General features: G+C 40.4%; 1 protein-coding gene across 1 annotated transcript in view; it reads right to left on the minus strand.

The window, feature by feature from the left end:
• The window catches only part of MCUB (mitochondrial calcium uniporter dominant negative subunit beta), a 66,753-nt gene that overhangs the window by 13,682 nt on the left and 36,714 nt on the right, over window positions 1-16,357 (minus strand). The window contains 5 exon segments of the mRNA XM_033160213.1: window positions 1,571-1,657; window positions 1,660-1,692; window positions 1,695-1,721; window positions 1,724-1,738; window positions 2,590-2,665. Of these exon segments, the coding sequence (XP_033016104.1) occupies window positions 1,571-1,657; window positions 1,660-1,692; window positions 1,695-1,721; window positions 1,724-1,738; window positions 2,590-2,665 (238 nt within the window).

The raw sequence follows: 16,357 nt of genomic DNA on the forward strand, positions 1-16,357 counted from the left end.
GCACATACCACCAAGTGATGGTTTGTTTAGCCAATGTGTGGGTTTTTTTAATTTCTCAACACAGCCCAAATGAACTAACTGTGATTTGTTTTCTGGAGCAAAATCACATGTCTGTTGAGATGACAGCCTGGCAGGAGCCCAACAACGCCAATCCCTGATGCTAGTCCTGTTTATTGCTAGTCCAAGATTGTTCAGACTTCAGCCTTGTTTGAGCTCCCCCCCCCTTTTCCCCCTGGAAACCTCAAGATCTACCAATCAGAGCCAGGTGCAAAAGACATTAAGAGTTAGAATTGAACGTCAGGGGGCCTTTGAGCAAATTCTGAGCCTCACAATTTGTTTTGAGTCCAAGAACTGAACTGAAACTCATATTCTTCCTTTTCAAACAGAGGTCGACTCCTGGCTAGCTATCTTTAATCCCAGAAGCCTAAAATAGGTGGCAAAAGACATTTTGCTGTTGCTATTTTTAAGCAACAGCATCCGTCTCCTGAGAAATCTCTTTGTGGGACAAGAAGCTACAGTTAGAACTGGATATGGAACAACTGATTGGTTCAAAATTGGGAAAGGAGTACGACAAGGCTGTATATTGTTTCCCTGCTTATTTAACTTATATGCAGAATTCATCTTGCGAAAGGCTGGACTGGATGAATCCCAAGCAGGAATTAAGATTGCGGAAGAAACATCAACAACCTCAGATATGCTGATGACACAACCTTGATGGCAGAAAGTGAGGAGGAATTAAAGAACCTTTTAATGAGGGTGAAAGAGAGGAGCGAAAAATATGGTCTGAAGCTCAACATCAAAAAAACTAAGGTTATGGCCACTGGTCCCATCACCTCCTGGCAAATGAAGGGGAAATAATGAGGCAGTGAGAGATTTTACTTTCTTGGGTTCCATGATCACTGTAGATGGTGACAGCAGTCATGAAATTAAAAGACGCCTGCTTCTTGGAGGAAAAAGTAATGACAAACCTAGACAGCATCTTAAAAAGCAGAGACATCACCTTGCCGACAAAGGTCAAACCTATCCATTCTTAAGGAAATCAGCCCTGAGTGCTCACTGGAAGGACAGATCCTGAAGCTGAGGCTCCAATACTTTGGCCACCTTGTGGAAGAGAAGACTTCCCTGGAAAAGACCCTGATGTTGGGAAGATTGAGGGCACAAGGAGAAGGGGACAACAGAGAATGAGAATGGTTGGACAGTTGTTCTGAAGCTACTAACATGAGTTTTGACCAAAACTGCGGGAGGCAGTGGAAGACAGGAGTGCCTGGCGTGCTCTGGTCCATGGAGTCACGAAGAATCGGACATGAGTAAACAACTAATCAACAACAACAAAATTGTTAAGCAACTGAGCATCAGAAATCTTTACGGATCTACTGGAGATCAACCACAGAGATCCATCAGTTTACTTTTTGTCCACTCTTGTGGTAGATATCTCATTGAAAGGGAAAACCTCCACACCCCCAAAGTAGTACAGTTAACAAAAAAAATTCAAAAGTCACTGTCTGCTATGCATGTAAAGGAGCTGGAAACTGAACTACCTTTACTTTCAAGGTGATAGTGGTGTTAGTACCTGCTGTGAAGACTTCTACCTTTTCAATGGCATTATCCTCTCTCTGTATGTCCTGCAAGAAGGCTCCCCCAGTCATCAGCATCGGTTGACTGTAAACTGGCAGCGTTCCTTTCTCGAGGGTATGTCAGAGTTATCGCAGGCAATCCATGTTATAATGTACAGTTACTTCTGGGGGAGGAAAGGGCATTTTAATTGATTATCACTCAAACTTTTTTTTTTAAAAAAATGATGACAACAGAATAACTTACAAGCACATGTTGAAAAGCTTGGGAAAAAACAAAGGCATGACACACCTTCCTTTATGCTGCCAGATATACTCTGCACTGAAGATCTTGAAGAAAGGATGTGATAAAACCAAACAAATACTGTACATACATATTGTGCTGCGCCGCTGGAGCACATTTCTGTTCTTATCCTGAAGCAAAGTTCTTAACCTGAAGCGTTATTTCTGTGTTAACGGAGTATGTAACCTGAAGCGTATGTAACCCGAGGTACCACTGTATATCTATATTAAAGGATATGAAGAACTGAAAGTGGTTGAAGGAAAGGCACTCTCTGCAGTACAGGCCATACAGAGTTCAAAGGAGGAATATGCTACTGAAATCCTGCACCCCCCTGCCAGAATTCATGCAGAATTTAGTGCTTCTACTCGGGGTGCAATGGGCTCCAAACAGACCTGGGATTTAAAGAACCCACAAGACCTGTTAACTATCAAGCCCCAACACTTTACTGATCTTTGCGTCAAGATCTCCAAATGCAGCACCATTCACTATTCCTAGGAGTTCGAAACCCATGAGCATCTCATGAAACACGAGGAGGATACTGTTATATGATTTGGGTTGGGGTGGGCAAAATACTAAGAAGTCCGAAACACAGGAGGGATATATGTTGACGTAAAATTTTGAAGACTTTCAATTGTCCAGAATAAAAACAGAGAAATTCTTGGATAGGCATGCACCCAGAAACTATGAAAGATGTCATCACTTGATATGAGAACAGTAACTGATGAGAAAGCTTACCATCAGATGGCACTAGCGTGCTATAAAGTGCTCTTCTGTGATGTCTTAGATTTCCAGTTTGTCTCAGGCAAAGCATCTGTAAAGAAGATTGATTAGATGTCAAGAGTTCTCATGTAAGGGCTGCTTCTCATACCTTAGTTTCTTCACGAAGAGCCCACTAGGAGAAAAAGACTAGATATTTATCAAATATCTCCAGTTTAGACCCAAGACTGTCCAGATTCTAGATAATATATACAATACATAGGCAAAGGCAAGGATTCAATTATATTGTTGTCGACAACAATACTACAAACTCTATAGATGAAAAGCTCTTAAATGACTTTTGTCCACAAGGCTGTGAAGACTCCTGAAAAGTAATCTGAAAGAAGTGGGAACAGTTCCCTGACTTCAATGTGCTAAAATATCAGGCAAGGTTATTACCACTCACAAAATGGCACAGAAACAGACAATTCTTAAATAGGAATAAAAGAGATTTAAATTCAGGAGAAAAATGGTGTTAACAACAAATTCTAAAACATGCAAAAAAATACTGTGCAAGACCCTTTGGGGGAAAATTATATGTGCTTTAAAAAGAAATACCTGAGCCAAACTAAGCTACAAATTTGAAATAAACTTACATAAACAAGCTATGAATTTCAGCTCCCAGCAATTGGGGCATTCCATGAAAAGTGGTCCTGTGGTCTAAAATATTAAAATTAAAGATAAAATTCCCAAAAAAATATTTATGTAGTTGAAAGTGTATATTTTGTTAAAATGACAATATAATTTGGTATAAAGAAAATTGGGGGAGTGAAAATTGGAAATAACAGTACAAGTTCAGAAAGTCACTTTTTAAAATGAAATCTTAATGATGGGTTCATGTTTTTTTAAAAATGCAATAAACATAATAAATAATAAAATATTAACATATATCATAACAAGTATATCTGTTCTGCCCAAAAATATTTGGCAGAAAAGTATTTTTGATTTTGATTAAATTTTGTCCATGTTAAAGTGACTGGTTCTGGCTTCCAGTGTCACACACGTCACAATAAGTTAATATTTTTTATCTAATAATGTAGCCATGAACTTCACCATGCTGAAATTTTTTTTATAAGCTTATTAAACTTAAAAACACTAAAAAAAAGTTTGGAATTTTTTTTGAAAGAAATATAAAAAAATATTGGGCTTTTTAAATTTAGTCACACACGTCACTATTTGTGACGTGTGTGACTGTGACGTGTGTGACAGGAGCATTTTTTAAAATTAAAAATGCAAATACATGTAAATAATAAAATATTAACATAGATCATAACAAGTACATCTGTTATGGCAAACAAATATTTGACAGAAAAAATTGTTAGATTATGATTAAGCTTTGAAGTATTTTGCTCCATAATTTGGCATCAAAGGGCTAAATGTGACTGTGCCATCTTCAAAACATCACAAAAAATTTATGCTTCATCAATATTCATTTGCTGACCAAATATTTTTTTCTATTGGGTAACAATTCACAAATTTGAAGTTGCACTTGCAAGTCAAGGTAAGAGTAGTATGCTTAAAAATAAATAAATAATGTTAAATGTGGAAGGCCTCCTTCCACCTGCCTTGCCCCACCCCCTGGCCCTGGGACTCTTCATAAGGGAGCTGTTCCTGAAAGAAGAACTGTGAGGGGAGATGTGGCTTGGATTTCAGATGAACAAAGAGCTAGAGAAAATTGTCCAAAATTAATTCACTTTGCCAGAGAACTGAATATATTTGAAAGTAAAGTGAATGTGTTCGAATGAACCAATGCAATGCTATTTTTGGTTCAGTAACTGTCAGGGGATGACAGAGGATGAGATGGCTGGACAGTGTTCTCGAAGCTACTAACATGAGTTTGGCCAAACTGCGGGAGGCAGTGAAGGATATGCGTGCCTGGCGTGCTCTAGTCCATGGGATCACGAAGAGTCGGACACGACTGAACAACAACAAAACTGTCAATAAAATAAGGCTGTTCTACAAGTTGTGCAGGGACCCAGGTGGTGCTGTGGGTTAAACCACAGAGTCTAGGGCTTGCTGATCAGAAGGTTGGCGGTTCGAATCCCTGCCACGGGGTGAGCTCCCGTTGCTCTGTCCCAGCTCCTGCCCACCTAGCAGTTCAAAAGCACGTCAAAGTGCAAGTAGATAAATAGGGACCACTCCAGCAGGAAGGTAAACAGCGTTTACATGCACTGCTCTGGTTCGCCAGAAGCGGCTTTGTCATGCTGGCCCCATGACCCGGAAGCTGTCTGCGGACAAACGCCGGCTCCCTCGGCCTATAGAGCGAGATGAGCGCCGCAACCCCAGAGTCAGACACGACTGGACCTGATGGTCAGGAGTACCTTTACCTTTACAAGTTGTGCAAACATTAAAGATGATTGCTTTGTGTCCAATTCCACTTTTATGTTAATGTTTATTAATTTGTTAACCTCAATCTGTAAAAAGATAACAATTATCCACACAAATGATATTTTTAAGGGTTTCATTAGAAAAAAAATTCATATGCGGTCACACACGTCACGTTAAATGTCACACACGTCACAGTACTATTCGTTGTTTTTTAGCCTAAGTATTGCTACTTCATATTCCTAAAACCCCTCTTTTGGATTTACACATATATGGCTTAATTCTAATAATTTTTATTTCCATGAATGTTACAAGAACTCACAGAAATATTCAAAGAACTTGAGAAGAGAGGGAAAAACATTTGCAAAATGGTCACACACGTCACGCAAAATTAAAAATTTGTATCTCTATTCAGGCAACATAAAAAATATTCCAAATCATATTAATTATATCTTAAGACATAAATGACAGGTGTCAATTAATTGCTTTTGAACCAGCAGTTGTTTTAGGGTCAAAATAATTACAAAAGTACTGAAAACGTTGTCTGAATGTCACACACGTCACGGTGGAATGCCCCAATTGGTTTTTCTTATGAAAAGCAGCTTTGGTGCCAACTCATTTTGAGTGATATATATCCCCACCAATGTTTACTATTCCAAATCCCTGCAAGCTTCTTTTCCTCTCATGATGTTTCAAACATCAGCAAACAAACTGCACTACAGCTCAATGCTGCTGAACTTGTTGGGACTGCAGAAGTGGAAGGCCAATAACTGTATGTGCAATTTTGAAAATGCTCTCTAATCACTACTAATGAAGATTCCCTATTTCATGCAATGCACACAAACACAATTCACAGGTTACCCTGTTAAAGAGTTCCATAACACATCTTCAGCTAGCATAGGAGAAGACACCCTTTGAACAACCTGTTAAAAATGCTAGCCGTTATGTTCTGCACTCTCACTACACTGAATACAGGTGAATCCTTCTAGTCCACCTCACTATACAGGTAAACATGCATGCCCTTTTGGGTGGGAAAATGTTAGCAGAGAAAAGGAGTAGATGGCTCAGGTGTTCCTGGTATCTTTGAAACTGACAAAGCTTTCTTTGAACATCATCAACTTTCATGGGAAGGTATGGAAAGCGAACTGTTAAGAAAGCCTACACTGTTATATGATAAGGTTCCCTATACTTCCATTCAGAGGATTTATTAAAAAAATGAAAAATGCTACTTAAATGTGTATAAATATATGGAAAAAATGCACATTAGGTAATATACAGCAATTCTTGTACAAGGTTGGTGACACAAAAACATGGCGAGGTGAAAATACTATTTTAAATCCACCCTCTCCGCTGCCAATTACTTTCTCATGTGCCCCCATGGGGCAAAAGCGGTTCACAAGGGATGATATGATCCCATGGGAAATTGATTACCAGACAGTCAGGCAGAGGAGGTCATTCATGTGACTGGGTTTGACACTGAGACAAGAATTTCAAATGAATAAACTTAACACTGATGCACGCTGCACTAAAAAATTAGAAACCTTGGCATGAAGGACTATTCTTATTTCCGTTTCTTAATATATCTCTCACAACTAGCATAGCTATACAGAGACACAAAGGAGAACCTGGTCTCTCAAACAGCCATAACTGCTACGGATGTTGGTACTATCATGGCAGAGGTGCTTAAAATAGTAAAAAGCTTTTGTGTTGATTGTTAAGAAGTACACATCCAGGTTGATACTCGAAAAATTAGAATACCGTGGAAAAGTTCATTTATTCTAGGAATTCAACTTAAAAGGTGAAACTAACATATGAGATAGACTCATGACATGCAAAGCGAGAGATGTCAAGCCTTTATTTGTCATAATTGTGATGATTGTGGCGTACAGCTGATGAAAACCCCAAATTCACAATCTCAGAAAATTAGAATATTGTGAAAAGGTGCAGTAGCTACTCAATCCATAACACCTGCAAAGGGTTCCTGAGCCTTTAAATGGTCTCCCAGTCTGGGTCAGTAGGAATCACAATCATGGGGAGAGCTGCTGACCTGACAGCTGTGCAGAAAACCATCATTGAGACCCTCCATCAGGAGGGAAAGCCTCAAAAGGTAATTGCGGAAGAAGTTGGATGTTCCCAAAGTGCTGTATCAAAGCACATTAATGGAACGTTATGCGGAAGGGGGAAATGTGGAAGAAAAAGGTACACAAGCAGCAGGGATGACTGCAGCGCAGCCTGGAGAAGATTGTTAGGAAAGGACCATTCAAACGTGTTGGGGACTTTCACAAGGAGTGGACTGAGGCTGGAGTTAGTGCATCCAGACCCACCACACACAGACAGATCCTGGAGATGGGCTTCAGATGTCGTATTCCTCTTGTCAAGCCACTCCTGAACAAGAAACAACGTCAAAAGCGTCTTACCTGGGCTACAGAAAAAAAGAACTGGTCTGTTGCTCAGTGGTCTCAAGTCCTCTTTTCTGATGAGAGCAACTTTTGCATCTCATTTGGAAACCAAGGACCCAGAGTCTGGAGGAAGAATGGGGAGGCACACAATGCCAGATGCTTGAAGTCCAGTGTGAAGTTTCTACAGTCTGTGTTGATTTGGGGAGCCATGTCATCTGCTGGTGTTGGTCCACTGTGCTTTATTAAGTCCAGGGTTAATGCAGCCATCTACCAGGAGATTTTGGAGCATTTCATGCTTCCTTCTGCAAATGAGCTTTATGGGGATGCTGACTTCATTTTCCAGCAGGACTTGGCACACGCCCACACGTACCAAAACCTGGTTCAATGCCCATGGGATTACTGTGCTTGATTGGCCAGCAAACTCGCCTGACCTGAACCCCATAGAGCAGGGGTGGCCAACTCCCAAGAGACTGTGATCTACTCAGAGAGTTAAAAACCGGCAGTGATCTACCCCCTTTTGGGGGGGGGGGTTCGGGTCAAAGTTGTTGAGTTTTTTTAGGGAGGAGGTAAAATGTTGAGCTTTTTTAAGGTGAGCCACAGTTGTTCAGCTTCTTTGGGGGGAGCCAATGATCTACCAGTGATCTACCGCAGACGTCCAGTGATCTACCAGTCGATCGTGATCTACCTGTTGGACATGCCTGCCATAGCGAATCTATGGGGCATTGTCAAGAGAAAGATGAGAGATATGAGACCGAGCAATGCATAAGAGCTGAAGGCCACTATTGAAGCATCCTGGTCTTCCATAACACCTCAGCAGTGCCACAGCCTGATAGCATCCATGCCACGCCGCATTGCGGCAGTAATTGATGCAAAAGGGGCCCAAACCAAGTACTGAGTACATATGCATGCTTCTACTTTTCAGAGGTCCACTATTGTTCTATTTGCAATCCTTGTTTTGATGATTTCATTTAATATTCTAATTTTCTGAGATTGTGAATTTGGGGTTTTCATCAGCTGTACGCCACAATCATCACAATTATGACAAATAAAGGCTTGACATCTCTCGCTTTGCATGTCATGAGTATCTCATATGTTAGTTTCACCTTTTAAGTTGAATTCCTGAAATAAATGAACTTTTCCACGATATTCCAATTTTTCGAGTATCACCTGTATAGTAACTTTGGTTAGAATGGCTACCTAAAAAATTAAATAACCTTACAAAAAAATAATTAAAAGTGAACACCTCAGATTTGAGAATGAGTCTGTTTTGAAGCAAGACAGAATAGAACCAACTATTGTTCTTTACCTATGAAATTACCAAAAAACAAGCAAAGTCTGCTTTATTCCTGCCTTAAAGGAAATGTTTACTTCTACCAATGACCCATTATTTCTGCTTCCAGTCAATATCCAATTATTTGTGGTTCTGGTTACTATACCCTGCTGCCAAATTCTAGTAGAGTTTTATTTCGTTATGCTAAAAGAGTTCTAGCCAAATTTCCGAGTAATAACCTTGTCTCCATGTAGTCAATTTAATACTCTCATTTGCTTTTGAAATTGTCCAAGTGCGTGCAAGGGCCACCCCTATTCTTTGCTTGTAAAATTACTGATGCGCGTTAACCCACACACACACAGCGCATTTGCTTCTTCATCATCTCAAATTTGATTTACAACCCCCAATACAAATGAATTGTGAAGCAATAAAAAGGTTGCTGCGGATGCTAGAAATTGAGTGCAAGCAAGTAGCATTCGGCTAAGCAATCAGGCGCTGCAACTATTTATCATGCCAACTGCTTGGTTAATGGGAAATGCTGTTTGGTATACAGGGGCTTGGCAGATAAAATGAGGCTAACGGTGAACAGTGCCAATGCTTGCTCAACACAATCAATCTGCCAAGAGCATATTGGATTATGATATACACGAACTCCCAATGTTTACCATACAGTGCTTACTACTATAGTAGATTAAGGGATAGGTGACGACAGAAAGAGCCACCAGTCTCCTTTAGTTCATTTAATTAGGTTTTCCAATAGTCGCAGTGCATAAATAGCAGGATCATCAGAAAGTCTTTGCCCTTCTTCAGTACATTTGCCACCAATGTCTTAGGGGGTTGGGGGGGGGGGAGGCTATCCATCTCTGGCTAATACCATTGCACCATCAATTTGTACTCCAAGGAAGCAATAACCTGTTGTGTGGGCACACAAATTTTGTTCTACAAAAAGGATCCTAACCCTTCTACAACCTGCTGTGTGTCCTGTATCCAGCATTGGTGCATTATTTAGCAACATGAAAATTAACTCTTTCAGTGGTGGTGACCTTGAATGTGGAACACCCTCTCCTTGGAAGTCAGGCTATTTAAAAGGCTTTTGGTGCATGCTCAAAACTTATTTTCCTAATCCTTAAAGATTTTAATGGAACCATCCATAGGAATGAATTTTAACTGGCTTGAGTATTGGTTTTATCTGCTCTTGTTGTGTATTATTATATTCTGTGAACATTTATTGTTTTTATACATTTGTAACTCACCCATCAAGAATGATGAAGAACATTCCTGCCCAGTGATTTTTTTGGTTGATTCAATCTTTAGTGAGTTTATGGTATGATCATGTTTCCGTTCAATCACAGGAAAGGTTTCTACTTAGGTTATTATACAAAATATTACTTGGGATACCATCAGAATTTAATCCCCCCATGGGGTAGCCATGTTAGTTTGCTGTGCAAACAACAACAACAACAACAACAACAACAGAATCTTGTGGCACCTTGAAAGCTAGCAAATTTATTACGTAAGGGCTTTTATGGAAATTGACAGATGCATGTAGTGTTATCCTAAGATACAGGTATTTACACAAAGTATTTTATGGGAAGACTCCCTGGAAAAGACCCTGATGTTGGGAAAGATTGAGGGCACAAGGAGAAGGGGACGACAGAGGATGAGATGGTTGGACAGTGTTCTCGAAGCTACTAGCATGAGTTTGGCCAAACTGCGAGAGGCAGTGGAGGATAGACGTGCCTGGCGTGCTCTGGTCCATGGGGTCACGAAGAGTCGGACACGACTGAACGACTGAACAACAACAACAACAATTTTATGGGGGGAGGGTTGTAAATAATTGGGTCAGATAAAAATTAAATGCAAAAAGTACAGGTAGCAATAGTAACAACACTCACTGGCAAAAGACATCCTGGTAATCATAAGCTAATTTACACATGTAGAGTAATAGTAATAATAATAATAATAATAATAATAATAATAATAATAATAATAATAAACCTTTGAGCCAGTTCAAGCTACAGTTGATAGAATTTGATCTCTTGCCGAATTGTAATTCAGCAGTTTCAGGTTGCAGTTTCCCTCTGAAGTTTCTTTGTTCACATAGGAACGCATACAGGGTGTCCTGGGAGAATGAAGTGTTTCTCCACTACTTTTTATTTAGTATTGACATTTCTTATGTCAGATCTGTGTCCATTTATAATTTTCCTTAGAGTTTGTTTGTTTGAATGTTAAGAATGCTCTTCTGCATTCTACACAGGTCGAAGTTTCTTGTTTAAAAACATGACGAACAAAACTCCAGCAGCCTGCAGTTACATGTTGAACTGCTGCTCAGATAAATATGTGTGCTGGGAGCCATGCTTTCTGCAACTGGAGGAAATCAAAATTAATCTCACACTCAAGGCAGGAGTGACATGATTCAAGAGCTGAAGACTGATCTGGAATGAGTCTCTTCAGATTGCAATAAAAACCCAAACAGAGCATTCTGGTCGATGTATCAAACAAGAGCATGGTAGGATACCAGTTTTATCAGTGATTACCGCTGAGTTTGCAGAAAACATCACCCTGAGTTGCCTATAAAATACCAGTTTGTCTTGGAAAATATGAGTTCTCTAGTATGGAAGTTGAAATTGTCGCAGTTTCAACCATCTAAGGACTTGTTCCATGGGCTTGTAATTTAAAGCCTCTATAGAGGCTGCAAGATGCAACAAGCAGGATCTATCCTCTTAATTTTAGAACAATTTAAACTTTGTATTTAATTATTACACCTTGCTTTTATTGACCAACCTTATTTTTTTATTATAATACATTCTCTTCATTGTTTGGAACTGATGATTACAGTTCTGGAATTGAAAGATTAAAACAAACAACTAAATGATAAATTAAAAACAAATAAGTAGCTACTACTCCATTTGAAAGTACTGTACACTGTTTTCTATTTCATCACATTGTTACAATATGGCTAAGAATATTCTCAACATCATGATGCACAATGGAGGCAATAGTAGAATAACTCAAATACTGTATACAACCTCAGCCTACAATGGAAGGGTTCAGAGCCTTAACACCCCAAGATGGTCTTGCTTCCCATAGTCACAACTTTGGATTCAAGGAGAAATTAAGCATGGTTCCACTTCTGCCTGCTTCTAACCCAGCTCTCACAAGACATCCAAGCACCATACAGACAGATCCCCTCACCCCCAAGCAAACTCACAACACTATCAAGAATTCAGCAAAATTACTTCAGCTAGTGGTGCCTGCATATAAGAGGCAGCAAAAGCATTAGCGGGAAAATAATGATTGAAATCTGACAAGTGTTCTGCTGAAATACAGGCTATAAAATTCCATTGGTAAAACCTCTACAAGCTCACTATCTTACCCTCAGAGAAATCAAAGAGAAGAGAAGCTGTATGGATGGTTAAAACCAGTTTAAATAATGCAAGACATAATTCATCATGCTGCTAAGTAAATATGGGCTTAGTTCCAAAAATTCCACTAAACTAGTAAAGTCCCTTCTGATTACGCAGCGGGCTCTTTGGATCCAAGCCACTGGATTGTGTTGTGTTTTTTTTTACTGCCCCTTTTAAAAATTCTTCAGGTTTCAGCAGGATATCTGTACAATGGATATCAAACAAACTTTTTCATTTCTTAGAAGGATGTTTTATATAAATGAAGGTTTTATATCAGGACAGTTTCCCCATAGCATGTCTATAAAGAACGAGACTAACACTGCTATACAGGCAAGAAAATCCAGGAAAAAAATTACAGTCAAACACTTCAAGAACACTGAAGGTACTTCCTAGAATGAAGGCTTCTTGTTTTATGTTGTTAAATACTTTGCTTTTAACTTTTATTAACTTTGAAGCAGCTGTCCTTTCTATATGTCAGAAGGAAGCTGCAATTGTACCTAGCTACTGTAATCCAGAGGCACAAACCTTAGGAGTGAGAGTCATATTTATGCAAACAACCCTCATACGTTTCCTTGCTGAAACACAGTTCAAAGTAATTTCAACGTTTTTTTTTTGTTTATATCCCTTTAAAGCACACGCACATGCGCAATGTTAAACACTGAATTCTGGCAGAATTCATGTAGGGGGAAACATTTCAGCAAGCAAGGAGTTGCACAGAACCCAGTCCAAGCTTCCTACAAGCTACTCCAAAAGCATTTACCTATAATTCAAATATTTTCCCCTAAACAATGAGTACAATGAGAATATCCATCAGAACAAAGAACTCCATATTCTCACTACATGATGGATAAGCAACTAAGTTTGTTAATAGCATTTATCTGTTTTACCATTTCTCTCTCTCATTTATCTCCCAGTCTCATCATCAGATTGACACATTCCATGGATCTCTTCAATATCATGTCCCTTCCAGCCTACTAGCATAATTTCTGAATAGGCTTTAAATTACTCTTGGTATTTTATAGGTTTCAGTACAGTATTGGACATTTCAAAGATTGATTGGATTCCCTTCGCAGTAACGATTGCTGGACACATTTTATGTCTCAATTTTTAAGTCTACCTTCATTCTCTAGCAATAAAAGCCTGATACTTTGACTGAAGAGAATCTTTTTTGAAAGGCAATGAATAAAATGAAGTCTGATCATATTCTAAAATCTGTTTAGACCCCAAATATCTGAAAAACTGTCTCCATCCATAATTACCTTCTTTGGTGTTAAAATCAGCAGAGTGGGCTCTCTTGGTAGTTCTGACGCCCTCAGAAGTGCAACATCTGCACTGCAGGAGGAAATAATCAGAACTAAACCCATAATAGTTGTTTATAAATATTATTGGAATGTTGTAAGTAGGATGCTTTCAATCTGAGAGACAAATGGGGAAAAAGTGCTCCATTCAGCTCAAAGTTGCTTTAGCACAGGGCCAGCCCAACCATGAGGGAAGGTGGGGCGACCATATCAGATGGCAGAATTCACAGGGGCAGCAGATCCTCCAAGGATGCACCAACTGCTGCTGCTGCCAACTTCTTGGAGGCCGGATCTGGCCGCCTCTACAGCAGCCTCTAGGCAAATAGGAGGTGCTGCTGGTCACCTCCCCTACTTGTTCTTGATCTAGATCAGGGGTGGCCAACTCCCAAGAGACTGCGATCTACTCTCAGAGTTAAAAACTGGCTGTAATCTACCCTCCTTTTTGGGATTCAGGTCAAAGTTGTTGAGCTTTTTTCAGGGAGGAAGTACCATGTTGAGCTTTTTAGGGGACCCACAGTTGTTAAGCTTCTTTGGGGGGAGCCTGATCTAGATCATGGGCAGGCAAACTAAGGCCCGGGGGCCAAATCCAGCCCAATCGCCTTCTAAATCCAGCCTGTGGACGGACTGGGAATCAGCATGTTTTTACATGAGTAGAATGTGTCCTTTTATTTAAAATTCATCTCTGGGTTATTTGTGGGGCCTGCCTGGTGTTTTTACATGAGTAGAATGTGTGCTTTTATTTAAAATGCATCTCTGGGTTATTTGTGGGGCATAGGAATTCACCCCCCCCCCAAAAAAAAATAGTCCGGCCCACCACAAGGTCAGAGGGACAGTTGACCAGTTCCCTGCTGAAAAAGTTTGCTGACCCCTGATCTACCGGTAGATCTTCACTCACCCGTTCTTCCCATGTGGGCGCCATTTTGTGTTTTGCCTGGTTCCCTGTAACTTGGCTTCTCGCAGTGAGGGAACTGCCAGAAGGCCCTCGACATTGGATCTCAGTGTCCGGGCAGAACGAGGGGGGTGGAGACGCTCCTTCAGGTATACTGGACTGAGGCCATTGAGGGCTTTAAAGGTCAGCACCAACACTTTGAATTGTGCTCAGAAACGTACTGGGAGCCAATGTAGGTCTTTCAAGACCGGTGTTATGTGGTCCCAGCGGCCACTCCCAGTCACCAGTTTAGCTGCTGCATTCTGGATTAGTTGTAGTTTCCGGGTCACCTTCAAAGGTAGCCCCACACAGACCACATTGCAGTAATCCAAGCGAGAGATAACTAGAGCATGCACCACCCTGCCGAGACAGTCTGCGGGCAGGTAGGGTCTCAGCCTGTGTACCAGATGGAGCTGATAAACAGCTGCCCTGGATACAGAATTAACCCGCGCCTCCATGGACAGCTACGAGTCCAAAATGACTCCCATGCTGCGCACCTGGTCCTTCAGGGGCACAGTTACCCCATTCAGGACCAGGGAGTCCTCCACACCTGCCCGCGTCCTGTCCCCCCAAAACAGTACTTCTGTCTTGTCAGGATTCAACCTCAATCTGTTAGCTGCCATCCATCCTCCAACCGCCTCCAGGCACTCACACAGGACCTTGATTAAGCTGGCTATAATGCTGAATAGAATTTGCTTGTCATTCTGTAGCATTTCCACCCCCCCCCCACAAAACCTACCAGTTTTGAAAGTAATGTAATGAAATACATTTCATCACTGTAGAAGTTATACATCTATCACCAATGTACCTGCCAAAAGTAGCAATTCTGTTGGCAGATCAAACTGTTAGAAGCAATTGCAAAACAGTATTGCCAGTTCTCATTTACTTCCATCAAACTCAAGTTTTAAGTCTAATTGTTGCAGGCATTTGCCTCTCCTGACCTCTACATTCAATCCTTAGTTTGCAGTTTTCCAAGTTAAATGTCAGTGACAATGAAATCAGCATCCAAACCTTGTTCTTAACACCCACTTTCAGCAAGGGTGAGCAAACTGTGTGGCATTTCAATGTATTTGTCACTTAGGTCCATTTTCACCTTACGCTTCATATACATTATCAGAGTGACTCCCCCCCCCCAAAAAAGCAGCACCTCTACATAAGCAGAATGCAAACAAAACAGATCAACAGGAGTTAAAGGAACTAAAGTATTTGCTTGGCACCCAAAATACATCAGAATGGCTGCCACGTAATCCTTTCTGGGGTGAGCATTGGAAAACTGGGGCACCACCAATGAAAACAAGCACCTTACGATGGTAGGAGAATCTCAAAGCAGAGGAAAACATATATGGGGACAGCGATCCTGCAGATATACCAAGCCCTGAAGGGCTTTCAAAAGGTACTTTAAAAACTGGGTCTAGAAATTATAAAGCCTGGTCTCAATAAGCAGTCTAGCAGACCTATTCTGCTATGACATGTACTATTTATTGGGCATTCATAACACCAAGGAATACCACAGTTCAAGCCAGAACCGCTCAGAAGGAGTAGTAAATGCTCGTGCACCTACAATGACACTATAGGATGCAAGTTTGGATTAGCCACTAATTTTCTCCTCGATTCTTTTGTTAGTTAGAAAGACACTAGCAGTGGCATTTTTGATATTTTTTTCAGCTTAAATTATACTTTCTTAGGGATTGTACAGTGGTTGCAACCCTTATCCCAAAAGGATCCAGACTGCAATCATCCACCCCGGTGCATGTGTTGCAGGGAAATTGCATTTTCCCAGCACTAAAACTGCAAAATGTAATTTTTGCCCAGCCAATAAAAGCTTCTTGCAGTTGTGGGTATTATCAGACTGTGGCTCTGTACTCTAACAACTACTGTACCTATAAAATGGCACCTAATACATCACTAGATCTGTTGCCTCAAGAGCTTCTTCCTATTATACATGCTATTTTTGAGAAATGAAATGCCACCTTGCCTCTTTAAGACAAATCAAAAGACTGTACACTGCAAAAATAGTCCTCAGGGAAGGAGGACCCATACCAAGCCTTTAATTTAAAGCAGGAAAGAAAGAACAAGAAGCTAACACTCAGCAGGTTTTATTGATTGCAGTACAGCCAAAC

Source organism: Lacerta agilis, chromosome 9 (genome assembly GCF_009819535.1).
Source record: "Lacerta agilis isolate rLacAgi1 chromosome 9, rLacAgi1.pri, whole genome shotgun sequence".
In the NCBI taxonomy this organism is placed as follows: domain Eukaryota; kingdom Metazoa; phylum Chordata; class Lepidosauria; order Squamata; family Lacertidae; genus Lacerta; species Lacerta agilis.